At 42.5% G+C, this 21,728-nt stretch overlaps 1 protein-coding gene across 2 annotated transcripts in view; it reads right to left on the reverse strand.

The window, feature by feature from the left end:
- The window catches only part of grb14 (growth factor receptor-bound protein 14), a 150,472-nt gene that overhangs the window by 79,599 nt on the left and 49,145 nt on the right, over window positions 1–21,728 (reverse strand). For both annotated transcript variants that reach the window (XM_072579480.1, XM_072579479.1), the window contains 2 exons: window positions 20,420–20,491; window positions 18,394–18,531 (listed from right to left, as the gene is read on the reverse strand). In XM_072579480.1, the coding sequence (XP_072435581.1) occupies window positions 18,394–18,531; window positions 20,420–20,491 (210 nt within the window). The remainder of the gene's footprint in view (window positions 1–18,393; window positions 18,532–20,419; window positions 20,492–21,728) is intronic.

The following is a 21,728-nucleotide window of genomic DNA, read 5'->3' on the forward strand; positions in this document are numbered from 1 at the left end:
AGTCTTCCAGCACCTCACCTGTGGCTATCGACAATACAAATATCTCAGCAAGGAGCCCACTCCCCTAGCTTCCCACAGGTTCTAGAATACACCCTGTCTGGTCCAGGGGATTTATCCACATATGATGTTTTAAGACAGCCAGCACCTCCTCCTCTGTAATATCACTATTTATGTCCCCAGTACTTTGGCTTCCATATCCTACTCCACAGTAAACTCTGAAGCTATATACATGTTCAATTAAGAATGGTTCAAGTATAATCATTCCTCAATGTTCAACTGACTTTGCTAAGCAGTTGTGTGCAGCAATGTGCAACTGCATTCTTGGATAAAGAAGAAAAAACTGGACATAGTTTGAATCACTAATCCTTGCTGAGCATGTATGTGAAGGTTGGATGAGGAAATATTGAGGTTAACTGTGATGTTCTGCAATGTAAAATTGTCCACTGATACTCTGTGTGGTTAAATAACAAATAATAGAAACTTTCAAGTTAAAAATCACACAATACCAGGTTTATTTAGAAGCACTAGCTTTCGCAGCGCCGCTCTTTCACCTGGGGTGTGATTTAGTCCAGCACCGGCACCTCCAAAACCAGAAACTTTGAAGATATTAAAAGCCACTGAAAATGTGTTGCTGGAAAAGCGCTTTTCTTGAATGCTGCCTGACCTGCTGCACTTTTCCAGTAACACATTTTCAGCTCTGATCTCCAGCATCTGTAGTCCTCACTTTCTCCTAGAAGATATTAAAAGCCAACTACTGCCCATGAATCTACACCATGGTAAAAAAGGATATCTTTAGTTCATAGGAGAATATCGATACATTACCAATTAGCATCTAATACACATTTCTGTAATGTCAATAAACATTTGACATTACAGAAATGGGCGGCACGGTGGCACAGTGGTTAGCACTGCTGCCTCACAGCGCCTGAGACCTGGGTTCAATTCCCGCCTCAGGCGACTGACTGTGTGGAGTTTGCACGTTCTCCCCGTGTCTGCGTGGGTTTCCTCCGGGTGCTCCGGTTTCCTCCCACAGTCTAAAGATGTGCAGGCCAGGTGAATTGTCTATGCTCAATTGCCCATAGTGTTAGGTAAGGGGTAGATGTAGATGTAGTGGTATGGGTGGGTTACGCTTCGGCGGGGCGGTGTGGACTTGTTGGGCCGAAGGGCCTGTTTCCACACTGTAAGTAATCTAATCTAATCTAAAAAAAATTTGGCAAGGTACATGCCTTTTGATTTTTGGATATTTCCAGAGGCACTCTCTAAAGCCTCCTCACCAATACTGATTAATGATGCCACTGGAATTTAATTGAAAATATGTATAAACATGGAGAGAGATATCCGGACCACAAGCAAATATTTAACTTTGTCTTATTTATCAATTGCTTGTGTTTATAGGCAAGGCGAAAATCTGTGTGTGGGATCAACAAGGCAGTGATGAAGGGTAACAGAAGAAAAAGCAGTCCAATTGAACATTACGCAAGATAAAATTAATAATGAGTGTACTATGCAAAGTGAGTCAAGACACAAAAAAAAATGACAGGACAATGCCAGGCAAAACTGCAAATGTGGAAGTCAGGTATATTTTCGATGGAAAGGACATATGCTTTGAATGCCTGCTGGTGAGTTAAAATAGACAACTGTATACAGCTGGTTTAATCTCAGCAAGCAGGCATGGGGTATGCAAATTTTGTGACAAAAAGCGTATAGATATTGGTGCTGCCCTCAGCATCCAACTGAAAGGAACAAATTCACATGCAGCTTACAATCAAAGCTGACCAGAAACACCAACCAAAATTGTAGGAATATAAAAGAGGGTGAATGATATACAAAGAGACAGACAGCCAAACAGACAGACAGAGAGGGGAAGAAACTGCACAGACATAACACATCTGTAGTAGAGGGGAAAAATGAGTTAAGTTGGAGGAGAACAGGTAAGTGAATGGTGGAGTGTTAGGTTTCTCTTTTCTAAATACCAGTTAAGCTCAAAACTGGAATGATAAATCAGAGTACATACAGCAATAATGAAATCAGTGTTGAATGTATTAGGAAAAGCTGGTCTAGGAAATTACTAAAATGAATCCTTTTATACAAGTAGTAATAATTATCAAAAGAAAAGCACACGTCTCCACCATGTAGTATTAACTCAATGCAATTAAAATTTTTCAGCTGTTTCTTGAAGACTTTCTTTGACTGATTGAAATTTTGTAACCACAACAATGAAGCAAATAAATCCTTATATTAAGAGCTTCCTTCTAACTGAAGAAAGCTTCTGACCATTGTACACCCAACAACCTGCTCTGAAAACTTGTTCATGTTGTGGCAGCTGTAACAATGCTACCTCAGCAGAACCTGCGACAAGAAAATCAATTTGTCCTCTATCCTTCAATGTTCCTCTATCCCTCAATGTTGACAAATGTATTCTTTAAAAATTCTGTGAACAGAAAAGCAAATTGGTTCTTTCTTGGGTCATATCCTGTGAATAATTTTTAGTGAATCCAAAGTGTTGTAATTTTTTTTACCGCAGGTAGAGCAAGAGGCTGGCCCTGACTCTACCTCAGTTGGAATAGGGATCAATGGGGGTGCGTGTTGGCAGAATGCAAGTGAGTGGCATTGGTGGAGGCACAAGTGGTGGTGAACACAGGTATTAATCTAATCCACATGCCAGCTGTTTAGCCAAGAGAGCCAACCAACTCCCTGAGCCATCAAGATATGTTTTTTTTAAAATCCTACTCTACAATGACAAAGAAGAGGAGCTGTTTAGTATAGAAAAATATAGAAAATAGGAATAATAATTGGCCAGGAGAAAGTGAGGACTGCAGATGCTGGAGTACCAGAGTTGAAAAATGTGGTACTGGAAAAACACAGCAGGCCAGGCAGCATCCGAGGAGCAGGAGAATTGACATTTCGGGCATAAGCCCTTCTTCAGGAACGAGGCTGGTGTGCCAAGCAGCTGAGATAAAAAGTAGGAGGGAGGGAATTTGGGGGGAGAGGCGCTGGGAATACAATAAGTTGAAGGTGGTGAGGGGGAGGGTGATAGGCCGGAGAGAGGGGGTGGGGACAGAGAGGTCGGGAAGAAGATTGCAGGTGAAGAGGGCGGTGCTGAATCTGAGGGTTGGGACGGAGATAAGGTGGGGGGGAGGGGAAATGAGGAAGCTGGAGAAATCTACATTCATCCCATGTAATTGGAGGGTTCCTAGGTGGAAGATGAGGCGCTCTTCCTCCAGGAATCGTGTGGCCAGGGTCTGGCGATGGAGGAGGCCAAGGACCTGCATGTCATTGGCGGAGTGGGAGGGGGAGCTAAAGTGTTCAGCCATGGGGGCAGTTGGGTTGGTTGGTGCCGGTGTACCAGAGGTGTTCCCTGAAACGTTCCGCAAGTAGGCAGCCTGTCTCCCCAATGTAGAGGAGATGACATCAGGTGCAGCGGATACAGTAAATGACGTGTGTGGAGGTGCAGGTGAATTTGCGACAGTGCAATCTTCTTCCCAACCTCTCCACACCCATCCCCTTTCCGGCCTATCACCCTCACCTCCTTCTACCTATCGTATTCCCAGCGCCCCTCCCCCAAATTCCCTCCCCCCTACCTTTTATCTCAGCCGCTTGGCACGCCAGCCTCATTCCTGAAGAAGGACTTAGACCCGAAACGTTGATGCTCCTGCTCCTCGGATGCTGCCTGGCCTGCTGTGCTTTTCCAGCACCACAATTTTCAACAATAATAGGTCATCCAAGCTCTTTGGGCCTGCTCCACCATTCAAAATGATCATGGCTGATCATCCAGTTCAGTGTCCTATTCCTGCTTTTGCCACATTCCCTGTGATTCCTTTAGCTCTTAGAACTATAAATGATAAAATGATCAATTATTGAATAAGGCAAAGAGCCATTGTTTTGGAATCAATATGAATTTAACTAAAGGAAGTAGGTGCGTAAGATTTATTAAAAGTTGAGCAGTGTTAGCAAAGTTTTGCCGCACCTTTAAATCTATCAGAAATACTCTTGGCTGGCAAATATTTATTGAGCTGAGTCAGAGATAGGTACTCACCTTGCTTGCCCTTCCACCTATTGAGCAGTACTTTTCCAACACACAAGGTAGTTGCAAGCTGGTTATTAGGAGCCCTGGGCCTCATATTGTCCTCTCACTCATATTTAAAAGAAAAACACATTTCAGCCTCTACGATGAGATTAAATATAGAGGAAAATAAACAACACCAATGATTCAGCTAATACCGTAAATCAGCAAGATAGTTAAGTACTGGAAGCTAAGATGTGAGGTGGATCTTATCAGGAAAGGCAGGAAAGTGGATGTCAGATCAGCTATGAATCTCTCGGGCCGGGTGCTGGCAGGTGGGACTAGATTGGGTTGGGATATCTGGACGGCATGGACAGGTTGGACCGAAGGGTCTGTTTCCATGCTGTACAGCTTTATGACTCTATGAATGGCAGAGTATAATGGAGGGCCAAGCGGTCTACTCCTGTTCCTATTTCTTATGATCTTTTGATCTTAATTGCCAAAAGGAAAACATGATTGAGGATGTGAAGTTAAATTCCATACAAATGGATTTGGATCATGTAACTGTGCCTGGCTGCAGCTGATAGTAGACAGACAGGACTCCGGAAAAAACACAGCAAGCCAGGCAGCATCAGGAGTTGGAGAAATCGACGTTTTACATGTAACCCTGCTTCAGGACTGGGGTGGGGGGGGGTGGGGGGGGTGGGGGGGGGCGGGGAGTGGGTAGATGTCAGGGTGGGTGGTGGGCTCACAGTGGTGAAGTGGGGATAGATGAACACAGGTTTAGGGTATGACTTAATTGGTCAATGGGAGGAATAAATCTGGTTGATGACAGGGAGGAATGGGGGTAGGGGGAGGGGCTGGGAAGGGAGGCTATTTGAAATGTTGATGCCTCCAGGCTGCCCAAATGGAAGATGAGGGTGTTGGTTCATTGTGGCAATGGAGGAGGCCAAGCATGGTCATGTGAAAGGGTGTGGTAAGGGGAATTAAAATGAGCGGTGACTGCAAGGTCCGGTCAGCCCCTGCAGGCCCAGCTGAGATACACGGCAAACCGTTCCCGAAGTTTACATTTGGTTTGCCTGATGTAGAGAAGACCACATCGGGAGCACCTGATGCAGTAAACTAGATGGGAAGAGAAGCAGGTGAACCTGTCTCATCTGGAATGACTGTTTGGAGCCCTGGATGGAAGTAAGGGAAGGTTTTGTCAACGTTGCAGGTTGCAGGGGAAAGTACCTGGGGGCTGGGGGGGGGGGGGGGGGGGGGGGGGTGGGGGTGTGTGGTGGCAGCGGGTGGGGGGGGGGTGTGGGGGTGTGTGGTGGCAGCGGGTGGGGCATGTTGGTGGAGAGAGTGGTGCAAACCAAGGACTATCAAAGGAACTGTCCTTATGGAAGGCAGAGGTGGGGTGGGGAGGGGATGACGTTCTTGGTGGGGAGATCTAGTTGGAGTTGGCAGAAGTATTTAAGGATGATGCATTGGATGCCTAGACTGGTGAGGTGGTAGGTGAGAATAACGGGGACTGTCTTCGTTGCGTTAGGGGATGGGGTTTAGAGCAGTGGAATGGGGAATGGAGTTGGCATGGTGAGAGCTGTCTGGATGACAGAGGGGGGGAAAAGCATGTTGTTTGAAATAGGTGGACATCTGGGATGCTCACAAGTGGAATGTTCCCTCATCCAAGCAGATGCAGCGGAAACAGAGAAATTGGGAGAATGTGGTGGAGTTTGACTGGATACTGGGTGGAAGGAGGTATAGTCCAGGTAGTTTTGGGAGTCTGTGGGTTTGTAGTAAATGTCCATCTGGAGACTGTCACCAGAGATGGAAACGGAATGGTCAAGAAAGGGGAGGGAAGTATCCGGGATGGACCAAGTGAATTTGAGGGCAGGGTGGAAGTTGTGTGCAAAGTCGATGAACTGCTTCAGTTCAGCCTGGGCTGCAGGATGCTGCACTGATGCAGTCATGACCCTGCTTCCAAGAGCTTGTTTCACCACTCAAAAGATTATTGACACCTTTTTGAAGCTACTTCCACCTATCCTGCACTTCAATCACCTTGAGCTACACTTCACAGCTATCACCTTTCACCACAATGTTCTTGCAACTTACACAGCTTACTGTGTCTCTCTTATTGGTGAGAATCACAGAATTACCAAAATCACTAGCTGCAGAGCTCCTCATTGCAGTGTAGAGTAGAAGGAATGCACAGACATCTCGTACTAAGACACCCAAACTGATGGTCTACTGGCAAAGGGTCAGCTTTTTCAACAACTCTGAACACCAATACCTCAAGCTTCCAAAAGTAAGTCATTGCTGACATCTGTCACTTCCTGCAACATGGCCTACTTTCCAGTGGACCAGGCTGGCACAAACTTCCAATGGTCTTCAAGGTCTCCAGTCTCTAGCAGGTGTGTCAGATGAATCTTTCTGAACCCGACAGAGAACTCCTAAACTGGAAGTTCCTCCTTTAAAAGATTCAGCATATCAACCTACCTACCCTCTTTTGCCAAGAAATCAGGAAGCAAAAGCTATGGCTAATTTAACGCTCAGTGCAAGACCCAATAGATTCTCAATCCACTATAGTCTCAGTTGATTTTTCTTTTTTTCCCCTCTTTAATCTTTCATGCGATGTGTATGCCACTGACTGGGACAGCATTTATGGCCTATTTCTAGTTATCCACAGAGTAATTCAGAGTCAACCACATTCCTGTGAATCTGGAGTCACATTTTTACTTGGTCTGGTCGACATTGATGCTCTTTTAAGGAAAGAAATCTGCAATGAACCAGATGCATTTTTACAACACTCAATAATGGTTACATGGTTGCCATTAGACAGTTTTATTTTGGAAATCCATTGTTTTATTGAAACCTATGTCCCTAGAACATTGACCTAGTTTTCTGGATTAGTAGTCCAGTGATATTAGGAGAAAGTGAGGACTGCGGATGCTGGAGATCAGAGCTGAAAAATGTGTTGCTGGAAAAGCACAGCAGGTCAGGAAGCATCCAAGGAGCAGGAGAATCGACGTTTCGGGCATAAGCCCTTCTTCAGGAATCTATGCCCAAAACGTCGATTCTCCTGCTCCTTGGATGCTGCCTGACCTGCTGCGCTTTTCCAGCGACACATTTTTCAGTCCAGTGATATTACCAGTATGCCACCATTTTCCCATTAATATGACGAGATCTCTCAGTTCAAAAAACTCTTCCCTTAGGTTTCTTTCCAAAAGGATTCTGACAGCAGTTCATCAGTGAAATGTAAAGAAATGGCCATTAACTGTTTAAGAGGCAATAACACATTAACAGTACACTATAACAGATTTGTGGCTCAAATTCATAATTGATTAATCTCTATAAAATTGTCAGAAGTTGCCACATTTAAAAGCATGGTAGAAGAGTTTGTTGAATCTGGGTTAAACAAAACATGCTACTATTACACAGTTTTGCTTTTTCTTGAACTATTGTGGGTTATTTCACAACATTAAAAGCATGATACTAGGATAACCACTTTGCAATATTTGTCCCAGGGCTATACGCTTAACTCTCCAGAGATTTGAATCATTCCTAACTTTTTTGAATATTTCTCATTATCGAAGATCCAACTGATAGTTATCCACCAGCATTAACATTGGTCTAATAAGGATTTATTCCTGAATATTATGACCATTCAATTCCTATGACTGAAACTGCAAGATGATCTAACCGGGCAACATTACTAATGGATAAACAACCTTACAGCATAAACTTCTACCTGGGTCCATATCATCACCTCTTGGCACTGATGTCAAAGTATCACTTTTTAAGAGGTCCTGCCTCATCCAATACGTCATTTTCAATGACAAATTATTCCTTCATGAAGTTGAAGTTAATGTTCACAGAACGATACAAAAACCACAGGCAAGTGCAGCATTTGTCCATTATCAACCAGTGTAAGGGAATAGGTTGTGTCATTAGTTTGGGATGACACACCAGGTTTTCTCCCCAAAAAAAAAAATTCATTCCACTAGCTTAGTAACCATACATTTAGTATCCCATACAAAACTAAAAGAAGACTGGGGTATATTTTTTAAAAAGTGGGACATGGCTATTTAGAATGTTACGGCAAAGGATGGAAGAACAATTCATAATGGATTTTAAAAGAATAAAAGAAATACAACAGAATGATAAAGGGCTCAAAAATAGTGCAACCCATAATCTCCCTACCTGGTACACAAACATACAGACTAGCCAAAGAACTCCACCAAAAACTAATTGAAGGTTCATGCCATTCCATTCACTCTATCCAAAGAATTCCTGAACACTGAAGATACCAAGATAGAAGACAGTGAAATAATGGTCTACTTTGACATTACAGCCCGGTTCACATCAAATCAATATTGACCTGGCCAAAGAAACGCTGGCATCACTACTAGGAAAACCAGGACTACAAACACTAGACAACACCAACTTTATCAACAACGACAACACCCTCAAACTAGTGGACCTTCCCCTCACTATCCACATCACATTCAGTAACAAAACCTACGAACAAGTCAGTGGAACACCTATGGGATCACCAATATCACAGCTCATAATGGAAGCAGTAATGCAGAGACTTGAACAAGCTGCCCTCCCATCTACCCAACCCAAACTTTAGGTCTGCTACATAGATGACACCTCTGTCATCACAAAAAGGAACAAATTAAAGGAAACATACAACACCATCAACAGTATCCTGATAGGCATAAAATTCACAAAACAGGAGGAGAACGACAACAGATTCCCATTCCTAGACATGACAGTTGAATGTACAGTTAACAGAGTGCTTCAAACCAGCGTCTACAGAAAAACAACAAACACAGACCAAATACTTTACTTCAGCAGTAATCATCCCAACACCCAGAAACAGAGCTGCATCAAGACATTATTTCAATTAGCTACACCCAAAAACTACAAAAAGAAGAAAAATATCAATACTATGTTTTCAAGAAAAATGGGTATCCAATAAACACAATCTGCGGATTCCTCAGAAACAAACCTAACCAAGCTGACACAAAGCAACCAAAAACTATAGCCACATTACCTTACATCAAAGAGATATCAGAAATGACTTGCGGACTACTCAGACCCCTTGGCATTATGGTAGGCCACAAACTTGAAGAGTGACTAATGAATCTAAAGAATCCATGAGATACTACCAGCAAAAATAACTTTATTTAAAAGACATCATGCAAGAACTGTAAAAAACACTACATTGGACAAACTAGCAGGAATCTTGTCACCAGGATACATGAACACCAACTGGCCACCAAGAGAGACGACCCACTATCACAGTTTCTACTTTGAGGGAAATCAGGGGTGCAAAAAGGGGATATGAGATAGCTTTGGCAAACAGTGTTAAGAAGAATCCAAAAGGATTTTACAAATACATTAAAGACAAAAAGTGTAACTATAGAGAGAATAGGGCCCCTCAAAGGTCAGCAAGGCAGCCTATGTGTGGAGCCACAGGAGAGCGGGGAGATACTAAATGAATATTTTACATCAGTATTTACTGTGAATGAGGACATGGAAGATATAGAATGTGGGGAAATAGTTGGTGACATCTTGAAAAATGTCCATATTACAGAGGTGGTAGTGCTGAGTGTCTTGAAACGCATAAAAGTGGATAAGTTCCAGGTCCTGATCAAGTGTACTCTAGAACGCTGTGGGAAGCCAGGGAAGTGATTGCTGAGCCCTTTGCTGAGATATTTGTATCAGCGACAGTCACAGGTGAGGTGCCGGAAGATTGGAGGTTGGCAAATGTTATACCACTACTTAAGAAAGGGGGTAAGGACAAGCCAGGAAACTATAGACCGGTGAGCCTGACGTCAGTGATGGGCAAGTTGTTGGAGAGAATCCTGAGGGACAGGCTGTATATGTATTTACAGAGTCATAGAGATGTACAGCATGAAAACAGGCCCTTCGGTCCAACCTGTCCATGCCGACCAGATATCCCAACCCAATCCAGTCCCACCTGACAGCACCTGGCCCATATCCCTCCAAACCCTTCCTTTTCCTATACCCAACCAAATGCCTCTTAAATGTTGCAATTGTACCAGCCTCCACCACATCCTCTGGCAGCTCATTCCATACACATACCACCCTCTGCATGAAAACGTTGCCCCTTAGGTCTCTTTTATATCTTTCCCCTCTCACCATAAACCTATGCCCCCTAGTTCTGGACTCCCCGACCCCAGGGAAAAGACTTTGTTATTTACCCTATCCATGCCCCTCATAATTTTGTAAACCTCTATAAGGTCACCTCTCAGCCTTCAACGCTCCAGGGAAAACAGCCCCAGCCTGTTCAGCCTCTCCCTATTACTCAAATCCTCCAACCCTGCAAACATCCTTGTAAATCTTTTCTGAACCCTTTCAAGTTTCACAACATCTTTCCGATAGGAAGGAGACCAGAATTGCACGCAATATTCCAACAGTGGCCTAACCAATGTCCTGTACAGCTGCAACATGACCTCCCAACTCCTGTACTCAATACTCTGCTGACTAATAAAGGAAAGCATACCAAACGCCTTCTTCACTATCCTATCTACCTGCGACTCCAATTTCAAGGAGCTATGAACCTGCACTCCAAGGTCTCTTTGTTCAGCAACACTCCCTAGGACCTTACCATTAAGTGTATAAGTCCTGCTAAGATTTGCTTTCCCAAAATGCAGCACCTCGCATTTATCTGATTTAAACTCCATCTGCCACTTCTCAACCTATTGGCCCATTTGGAACCGATCCTGTTGTAATCTGAGGTAACCCTCTTTGCTGTCCACTACACCTCCAATTTTGGTATCATCTGCAAACTTACTAACTGTACCTCTTATGCTCGCATCCAAATCATTTATGTAAATGACAAAAAGTAGAGGACCCAGCACCGATACTTGTGGCACTTCACTGGTCACAGGCCTCAGGCCTCCAGTCTGACAACCCTCCACCACCAACCTCTGTCGTCTACCTTTGAGCCAGATCTGTATCCAAATGGTTAGTTCTCCCTGTATTCCATGAGATCTAACCTTGCTAATCAGTCTCCCATGGGGAACCTTGTTGAACGCCTTACTGAAGTCCATGTAGATTACATCTACTGCCCTGCCCTCAATCTTCTTTGTTACTTCTTCAAAAAAACTCAATCATGTTTGTGAGACATGATTTCCCACGCACAAAGCTATGTTGACTATCCCTAATCAGTCCTTGCCTTTCCAAATATATGTACATCCTGTCCCTCAGGATACCCCCAACATCTTGCCCACCACTGAGGTCAGGCTCACTGGTCTATATTCCCTGGCTTGTCTTTACCGCCCTTCTTAAACACGTTTGCCAATCTCCAATCTTCCAGCACCTCACCGGTGACTATCAATGATACAAATATCTCAGCAAGAGGCCCAGCAATCACTTCTCTAGCTTCCCACAGAGTTCTCGGGTACACTTGATCAGATCCTGGGGATTTATCCACCTTTAACCATTTCAAGACATCCAGCACTTCCTCCTCTGTAATCTGAACATTTTGCAAGATGTCACCATCTATTTCCCTACAGTCTATATCTTCCAGATCCTTTTCCACAGTAAATACCGATGCAAAATATTCATTTAGTATCACCCACATTTTCTGTAGCTGCACACAAAGGCTGCCTTGCTGATCTTTGGGAGGTCCTATTCTCTTTCTAGTTACCCTTTTGTCCTTAATATATTTGTAAAAACCCTTTGGATTCTCCTTAATTCTATTTGCCAAAGCTATCTCATGTCCCCTTTTTGCCCTCCTGATTTCCCTCTTAAGTATACTCCTACTTCCTTTATACTCTAAGGATTCACTCGATCTATCCTGTCTATACCTGACATATGCTTCCTTCTTTTTCTTAACCAAACCCTCAATTTCTTTAGTCATCCAGCATTCCCTATACTTTCCAGCCTTCCCTTTCACCCTGACAGGAATATACTTTCTCTGGATTTTTGTTATCTCATTTCTGAAGGCTTCCCATTTTCCAGCTGTCCCTTTACCTGCAAACATCTGCCTCCAATCAGCTTTCAAAAGTTCTTGCCTAATACAGTCAAAATTGGCCTTTCTTCAATTTAGAACGTCAACTTTTAGATCTGGTCTATCGTTTTCCATCACTAATTTAAAAGAAACAGAATTATGGTCGCTGGCCCCAAAGTGCTCACCCACTGACACCTTAGTCACCTGCCCTGCCTTATTTCCCCAAGAGTAGGTCAAGTTTTGCACCTTCTCTAGAAGGTACATCCATATACCGAATCAGAAAATTGTCTTGTACGCACTTAAGAAATTCCTCTCCATCTAAACCTTTAACACTATGGCAGTCCCAGTCGATATTTGGAAAGTTAAAATCCCCTACCATAACCACCCTATTATTCTTACAGATAGCTGAGATATCCTTATAAGTTTGTTTCTCAATTTCCCTCTGACTATTAGGGGGTCTATAATACAATCCCAATAAGGTGATCATCCCTTTTTCATTTCTCAGTTCCACCCAAATAACTTCCCTGGATGTATTGCCAGGAATATCCTCCCTCAGCACAGCTGTAATGATATCCCTTATCAAAAATGCCACTCCCCCTCCTCTCTTGCCTCCCTTTCTATCCTTCCTGTAGCACTTGTATCTTGGAACATTAAGCTGCCAGTCCTGCCCATCCCTGAGCCATGTTTCTGTAATTGCTATGATATCCCTGTCCCATGTTCCTAACCATGCCCTGAGTTCATCTGTCTTCCCTGTTAGGCCCCTTGCTTTGAAATAAATGCAGTTTAATTTATTAGTCCTACCTTGTCCCTGCCTGCCCTGCCAGTTTGACTCACTTCTGTTCTCAGCTGTACCCGTCTCAGATTGATCTCTTTCCTCACTACCTCCCTGGGTCCCACCCCCCACCTTACTAGTTTAAATCCTCCCAAGCAGTTCTAGCAAATTTCCCTGCCAGTATATTAGTCCCCTTCCAATTTAGGTGCAATCCATCCTTCTTGTACAGGTCACTTCTACCCCAAAAGAGATTCCAATGATAATAAAATGTGAATCCTTCTCCCATACACCGGCTCCTCAGCCATGCATTCATCTGCTCTATCCTCCTATTCCTGCCCTCACTAGCTCGTAGCACTGGGAGTAAACCAGATATTACTACCCTCGAGGACCTCCTTTTTAAATTTCTGCCTAACTCTCTGTAATCTCCCTTCAGAATCTCAGCCTTTTCCCTTCCTAGATCATTGGAATCAATGTGGACAATGACAAGGTAGTGACTAATTAAGGAGAGTCAACATGGCTTTGTACATGGAAATCATGTCTCACAAACTGGATTGAGTTTTTTGAAGAAGTAACAAAGAGGATTGATGAGGACAGAGCAGTGGACATGATCTATATGGAAGTGAAAGCGAGGACTGCAGTTGCTGGAGATCAGAGTCAAGATTAGAGTGATGCTCGGAAAGCACAGCAGTCAGGCAGCATCTGAGGAGCAGGAAAATCAAAGTTTTGGGCAGAAGCCCTGGACTTCAGATTGGCATTCTACAAGGTTCCCTATGGGAAACTGGTTAGCAAGGTTAGATCTCAGGGAAAACTAACCACTTGGATACAGAACTGGCTCAAAGGTCAAAGACAAAAGGGTGTTGGTGGAGGATTGCTTCTCAGACTGGAGGCCTATGACCAATGATGTGCTACAAGAATCAGTGCTGGGTCCACTACTTTTCATCATTTATATAAATTGATTTGGATGTGAACATCAAAAAGGTATAGTTAGTAATTTTGCAGATGACACCAAAATTGGATGTGTAGTGGACAGTAAAGAAGATTACAACAGGATCTTGATCAGATGGGCCAATGGGCTGAGAGATGGCAGGTGGCGTTTAATTGAGATAAAAGCCAGGTGATCCATTTTGGAAAAGCAAATCAAATACTTATACACTTAATTGTAAGGTCCGGAGGAATGTTGATGAATAAAGCTCTTGGAGTGCAGGTTCATAGTTCCTTGACAGTGGAGTCGCAGGCAGATAGGATAGTGAAGGCGGCATTTAGTATGCTTTCCTTTACTGGTCAGAGTATTGAGGATAGGAGTTGGGAGGTCATGTTGCAGTTGTACAGGACATTCGTTAGGCCACCTTTTGAATACTGCATGCAATTCTGGTCTCCTTCCTATCAGGAAAATGTTGTGAAACATGAAAGGGTTCAGAAAAGATTTACAAGGATGCTGCCAGGGTTGGAGGATTTGAGCAATAGGGAGAGGCTGAACAGGCTGGGGCTCTTTTCCCTGGACTGTCAGAGGCTGAGGGGTGACCTTATCGAGGTTTATCAAATCATGAGGGGCATGGATAGGTTAAATAGACAAAAGGTCTTTTCCCCAGGTTCTGGGAGTCCAGAACTAGAGGGCATAAGTTTCGGGTGAGAGGGGAAAGATATAAAAGTGACCTAAGAGGCAGCTTTTTCACCAGGGGAGTGGTGTGTGTATGAAATGAACTGCCAGAAGAAGTGGTGGAGGCTGGTACAATTACAGCAATTAAAAGGTGGGTATCATGAAAAGGAAGTGTTTAGAGGGATATGGGCCAAGTGCGAGCAAATGGGACTAAATTAGGTTAGATATCTGGTCGTCATGGACGAGTTGGACCACAGGGTCTGTTTCCATGCTGTATGTCTCTATGACTTCACAGCTAAACAAATATCCGAGGCACTGTTATTCAATTAGCTGAAGGTGAAATTGGAAAAAGCCCTTGGAGATTTTGATTATTGAGCATCAAGTCAATTTGTGGAACAGCAAAACAAATCATCACTAAAAACCTCAATGATAAAACAAATTAATAAATTCCATTCATTAGAAAATATATTGTGTTTTAAATCATTGAGACAGAGATACTAACTTAATACAATTTATCAAAATGGATGCAGGAAACACCTGGCTAGTTCTAAAACAACCTTGAAAAATAAATGGTTGCATGGCTTTTGATTTGTGTATAGTAAAGCTATTTATTGCACAAATGGTGTGGCACTATTATCAAATATTTCAGCTTTTACAAGCAATAACTTCAATTTTTCATGACTAATATAATATCGTGTTTAGATAATCTCAAATGAACATCGAACAAACAGCTGTTTTTGTTCAGCAATGTCAACCAGCAAAGCATATTAGCAGTGTTGAAACAAAACGGTTTTGTTTCACACAGGGGTGGGAATCACTGATTATAATCGTGGGTCATGCTGGAGCCTGTATTTATGCACCAACTTTTACATTCCAATTGGATGGCTCTATTTGGCACACAACAGGCTCTACTCAGTTTGGACTTTTTTTTTGGGCTTTGCTGGACTTTAATCCCAGATCCAGAGGGAATGATTTTTTCTGGTTCGTTTCTGTTACACCCAAATTTCTTTCCATTTGAAGAACAATTTAGCATTAACTACGAATAGAATCCCATGTCAAATTTTTAAAAACTTTAAAAAAAATCAACCCAGAATCTGAATTGTTTATTTATTAATTCCTTGAGAATTTGAAACTTCAGAAAAAGGAAACCTAGACATTTCTGACAAAGAATTAGTCATGAAATCCTCTCACCTCTAGGACTTTCATTACCAAAATACTCATCCGTTTTATCTGAAGGATTGTACTTTTCCATGCAATGTGAGAGTGCTAAGAGCAGTAATAAGTTAAACAAGACCCGTACCACAATCTGGATTGTATTGATAAGAGTCAAGTATCACTCAGGTACTCAGGTGTCAGGTCATCTCCATCTAGCTTTCCTTAGCATTCAGCACAACGACAAATTCCCCACCATCAACATCCTGGGGTTTTCCTTTGATTTGTCTTTACTGGTCTCGTCATGTAAATAAACCCTGTCTCATCTTCCATTTGCTCATCCACAACCATGCAGAACTCATGAAAAAAAAACTATGAAGTGCATATCAGTGCGCATTGGTCCATGAGACCCGAGTCTACAAAGGAATTGCCAGTCACTTAATGAAGGAGGCCATATGTGCAGACAGAATGGGAAAAAAACAGCATTTGTGACCTGACTAGACTCCTCCATTACAAGAGCTAATGGAACACAGCCTCTGGAATTTCCATCAGATCTTCATGCACCTGATGCTGTCCATCCAACAAGTGCCACCTTACTAATGGCTCCCAGATGCAGATATTCAGCCTGGGTTTGGTGATGGGGGAGGGGTGGGGAGCTGGTCAGTCGGCATAGGATTGCTTTCCCTCAGCCTTCTGTATGACAGTAACCTCTATTGCCGATGACAGCTACTCATGCATACATGCGATGTTCTCACCAACTTGTGACCCCAAATTGAAGTGTGAATTGATACCCACTGTGCAGGAGTATTTGGACTAATGGAGGATGCCAGCACTAATGTGACACTGTATCCTTTGATATCCATATTGCTTCACAAGTTTACAATCGCCCCCTCAAAGTCAGCAGTTCTCCGATTTTGTCGCTGACCTGAGAGAGAGAATGGAAAGAAAGTACAAAGCGCTTTCGACCTTCAAAGACACACATTCTGAATCACACAATGTTCAGTTCAATTTATGTACCTCAAGGGAGATAACAGCACAATCCCCAGTGTTCAACAAGGCTCTTTGTGCTTTTTTGTCCCCCCCCACACAAGGCTACTCCCCTTCTTTTACCCAATCACTTGCCTCATCATCCACAATGGAATAGCTCTTCTGCCAATTCCAAAGTCTCATCTCCCACGAGTGAGAGAATGACATCAAATGGCACTTAAAATTGGTCTGTGTCATTTCTCTGGCAATCTGGGACATTGAGCACATTCAGATAGGGGGCACAGATTGCGATGGGATAGGCAGGGGGCTTGGTGATTACTTAAATGCACCAATCTGCAGTGACTTTGCAAAGGTCAGGATTGACAGAGAAGTGCCCAGGGACAGAAATCCTCTTACAGAAGCTACCGCAGACTAACAATATTGTGACTGACCAGATGGCCTTTTCCTCCCTAGCAACCCCACATCCTTGCATGTTGCCATTTCTAATCTTGAACAGTTTACAGATGAGGTACTCCCCTTGGCAGAACAAGTGCTATTCACATGCTTGGGACACCACAGTCAGGTCCCCTGGTGAAAGAGGAAACCTTGTGATAATTGCTTCTGACTTGCATCCAAGTTTATTTGGTTAAGCAGCAGTCTCCTCCTTTTATACCTGAGGAAGAAGTCTTCTCACCTTTTCCAAAGACCTTGGTGGACAGCCTGCAGGGAATTATCACTGAAATGTGGGGAGAACCGGGATATTTCCTCTGCCAAGTGAGGAAGGGCCTCTTTCTTCCAGCCTTCAAAATCTCCAGCTGTGATCATAAATAGACCTCCTCATGCTGGAAGAGAGAGCTGAACGCAGCTCCACTGTAAGATTCAGGCAGCAACATGATTCAGCTCTTTAGAACATGGCACCAGTCATCTCCATTGGCCTTAACCAACACCACAGCCACTATCCCCACCTTCATGAGGCTGTAGGGGGAAAATTTGAGTTGCAACTGCCAATAGTGGCCTTTTTCCTGTTCCAGCTGTGGGACATCAGGCCAACCCAGAAAAATTCAGCCGCAGCACCACTGTGGCCCAATAAGCCACTATCTGGCCCATTAAGTCCATGTCAGCTCTCTGTACAGCAGTCAGTCAGTCCCAACAGCCCACTCTATTTTTGAAGCCCTGAAACTTGAGCAAGTGCCCATAAATCAGTCACCATTTCAGTTTCCAACTGTGGACAATGAGTTCCAAGTGATTACCACATTCTTCCTCACATCTTACCTAATGACCTGTTTCTGTTTATCTTAGAACTATCTATCTGCCAATGGAAAGGTTTTTTTTTGTCTACATTATCTAAACCAGTCATAATTTGTACAACTCTATTAACTCTCTCCATTCCCAAATGCTTGAAAGTTATATTTAAAAATTTAACCTCATTTCTTTCCCAAGATGAAAATGTTAATTATTTAAATTCCAGAGCAGTGGAAAGTCAACAAAGGTGGTCTTGGAGCCAACAGTTTTAAAACTTGGAAACAAGCCATCCAGAAATCAAAACTGTGCAAGTCAAACGTTAAAAATGTTTACACAAACATCAGATATACAGGAAAAGCAGAGTTGCTTAAAAATGCAAATAGATAATTAGAAATAAAAATGTATTTAAAGTTGGAGATAAATGGATAAAAAAGGATGAACAAAAACAAAAGTTGGGCATGCTTATTATTATTAAAGCAAAATTACTGTTAACACACCTAAATTTGCTTCTACTGTAAAATTTAATTCAGTAGAAATGTGCATGAACTGAAGTTCAACATAAGGGTAATCTAATATACTCTGAATTTTCTTGTAGCTACTGGCACGATATTCCTAAGAGGTGACTAATAAAAAATAATCATGGATTGTTTTCTTTTTAAGCTGCCATTCGTTCAACAATGCCACTTTACCTTAGAAGTTCCTTTTGTAGAAAAGTATAACCCAGATCTTCTCAAAACAAAGTAACATTTCTTCCATGTCTTTTTTCCTTGTTCTCTGGCATGAAGGTAACCATGAACCTCAGGGTACGTGCTTGAATTCAAGAAATTCTAAAAACAAAATTTCAAACGTGGCATTGAAGGTTGAGAAAAAGAAAAATTATGACAGGAAACAAGTAAAGCAACATTAACCTAGACTTCGTGAAATTGACTAAGCTGTGTTTGGTCTACTTCCAGTTCTGAAAAAGCAGGTGACCCCCAGGTGGACGGAGGAAATGCTTCAATGATACCGTCAAGGCCTCACTGACGACACCAGGGAATCACTGGCCCAAGACTGTCCAAAGTGGAGTAGCAGCATCCAGGAAGGCATTGAGCACCTCAAGAGTTGTCATTGGGAAAAAGCAGAAGCCAGGTGAAAACAGTGAAAGGAGCATGCTGCCACACCAATGCTCCACTTACCCTTTCCCATGACCACCATCTGCCCCAAGTGTAACATAGCCTAAGCAAGCTGCATTGGTCTGTACAGCCATCTATGGACTCACCCGGAGATGGAAGAGAGTCATCCTGATCTGCAAGGGACCACCAATAGTGATGAGGATGATGATGATGATGATGATGATGATAATGATATGATGTTAGGGCCTGGACAGAAAGTTGCTTGGAGTTACCAAATCATAGCCTCTCAAACACTTTCATATGGCTTCACCTGGGCATTGGTTTATGGATGCTCCAAAACAATTCACTGGCCTTCAAAATTTATTTTCACTTTCATATTTGTCCAACTGTTTACAATAAAGACATCCCTAATTCTTTGTCATGACTTTGCCACTAGAAATCTTTCTGCTCATTTACATCAAGCTTTTAACTTCCATATCAATCCCAAGCCTGTCATATCCACATAACTCCTTTCAATATCTCTTCCCCCCCACCCCACCCCACTTGAATCTCATTTTCCTCCCTCCAATTATTTCTCTCCTTTATACAAGCTCGCTACCATGTTCTCAGCCATATTCTCAACTTTGTCTTTTACTCATATGACCTTATTCACGAAAAGTCATCTCCAACTATTTTCCTGTACATCCATCTAATCACAGGCCTCTACCATCTTATAAACTCACTTTTCTATGCTTTCATGCCAATTTCAACCGCCAAGGTGCCAATCGTTTTTTGGCACTCCCTCAATTTTTTGCAGTATCTCCTATCGCTCTAATATGGGTTCCACCTTCACTCCCTCAATTCAAAGATCACAAATTTGTGAATCTGATGCATAGCTCATTTTAGCCATTCATCACCTAACCTACTGGACCACAAGTCACTGGTTTCATTTTGCTTCACAATACAGCCTATTACTCTGTGGTCATCCTGGACAGCAAAGAAAACTTGTGCTTTTTTTTCTTCTCCCCAAGTATTTCCTTAAAGCTTCATCAGTAAGTGTTAGGGGATCAAATTCCATTGTTATCAAGATTAAATCAGGAACAGTACAGGTTGGCACACCACAGAGATAAGATGTAACCAGCCTGTCAGCCTCTTTTCCAATGCTATTGGCTATTTTAAGAGACATACAGAAATGCAACTCCTCTCCAAGGATTAAAGATTAGACAGCAAAATCCACAAGATAAACATTTTTACTTTGTTAGAATAGTGATCATCACTGAAAGGCTGACACTTTGAACACCACAGTACCATAAAACGGCCATTGTGATTGCTGTATGAAGTTGGGAGTGCAATAGTTGCAATTTCCATGCAACTGACTGCCCTTTTAATCAAAAATAATATTTCAGACATAAGGTTGGCTTACAGTTACATTATTTGGTAAGGGCTAATGACCTGAATCTGCAAGTATAAGCAGGTTCACATTCATTCAGACAGAATTTACTTTTGTTCTGACTACCTGGTGTCCAGTAATTGGCACTATCAAGCTATGGAGAACATGAACATATATTTTAAAAATATAAACATACATAGTTTCAATCCCCTAACTTTAGATAAATTTTCGCACCTGTATTAACTGAGAATGACTTAAGCTTCCATTTGACTCACTGCAGCTGGACACCATGTGCTCTGGAAAATACTGCTCAAAAAAAGAAATTAAAATGTCATAGCATATTTAGCAGGGTGAAGACAGAATACTATACAAGTATTATATATTATTATTGTTAAATTCTGTTAAACATCACAACACCTGCAGTAAAAGAAAACACTGAACTGTACTTTTTCACGAAGTTCAGTACCTTTAACTTCAAAACATTTTTTCCCCCCAAAGTCTGATGCTATAAGAAATTTTCACTGATGATACAAAGAAGTTTTAAAAGTGGTGCATCAGCAAGACTTTCATTATCACTTCCTATACTATGACCATGGTGAGATTTCCTGATGGCAACAATGGTAAGTAAAAATTCAGGCAAATGTGATGGTTTATCTATGGCAAGTTCTGAAGGAGGGAAAGAAAAATAAGGTTGAGTTTGGAGCATAGTATTATAGACCTCTCTACCCAATTGCACTGTAATTTGTAGTCAGTTTTGGGCCTTCCTTAGGGCCCACTGGAAAATGAAAATCTATGCTACAGGTGTTTCCTTCTTGCTTTCAAGTGACATAACCTATTTTGGCAGTTCTGTCATGGAAGACTCAAACTAAAATGTTGGGTTTTGGTGGGTTTAAACACTGTGAAATCTAGGCTCATTTATAGAGTCAGAGATGTACAGCATGGAAACAGACGCTTCGGTCCAACCCGTCCATGCCAACCAGATATCACAACCCAATCTAGTCCCACCTGCCAGCACCTGGCCCGTATCCCTCCAAACCCTTCCTATTCATATACCTATCCAAATGCCTCTGAAATATTGCAATTGTACCAGCTTCCCCCACTTCCTCTGGCAGCTCATTCCATACACATACCACCCTCTGTGTGAAAAAGTTGTCCTGTAGGTCTCTTTTGTATCTTTCCCCTCTCACCCTAAACCTATGCCCTCTAGTTCTGGACTCCCCGACCCCAGGGAAAAGATCTTGTCTATTTACCCTATCCATGCCCCTCATAATTTTGTAAACCTCTATAAGACCACCCCTCAGCCTCTGACAGTCCAGGAAAAACAGTCCCAGCCTGTTCAGCCACTCCCTATAGCTCAAATCCTCCAACCCTGGCAACATCCTTGGAGATCTTTTCTGAACCCTTTCAACTTTCACAATATCTTTCCAATAGGAAGGAGACCAGAATTGCATGCAATATTCCAACAGTGGCCTAACCAATGTCCTGTAAAGCCACAACATGGCCTCCCAACTCGTGTACTCAATACTCTGCTGACTAATAAAGG

This window comes from Chiloscyllium punctatum, chromosome 10 (genome assembly GCF_047496795.1).
Source record: "Chiloscyllium punctatum isolate Juve2018m chromosome 10, sChiPun1.3, whole genome shotgun sequence".
In the NCBI taxonomy this organism is placed as follows: Eukaryota; Metazoa; Chordata; class Chondrichthyes; order Orectolobiformes; family Hemiscylliidae; genus Chiloscyllium; species Chiloscyllium punctatum.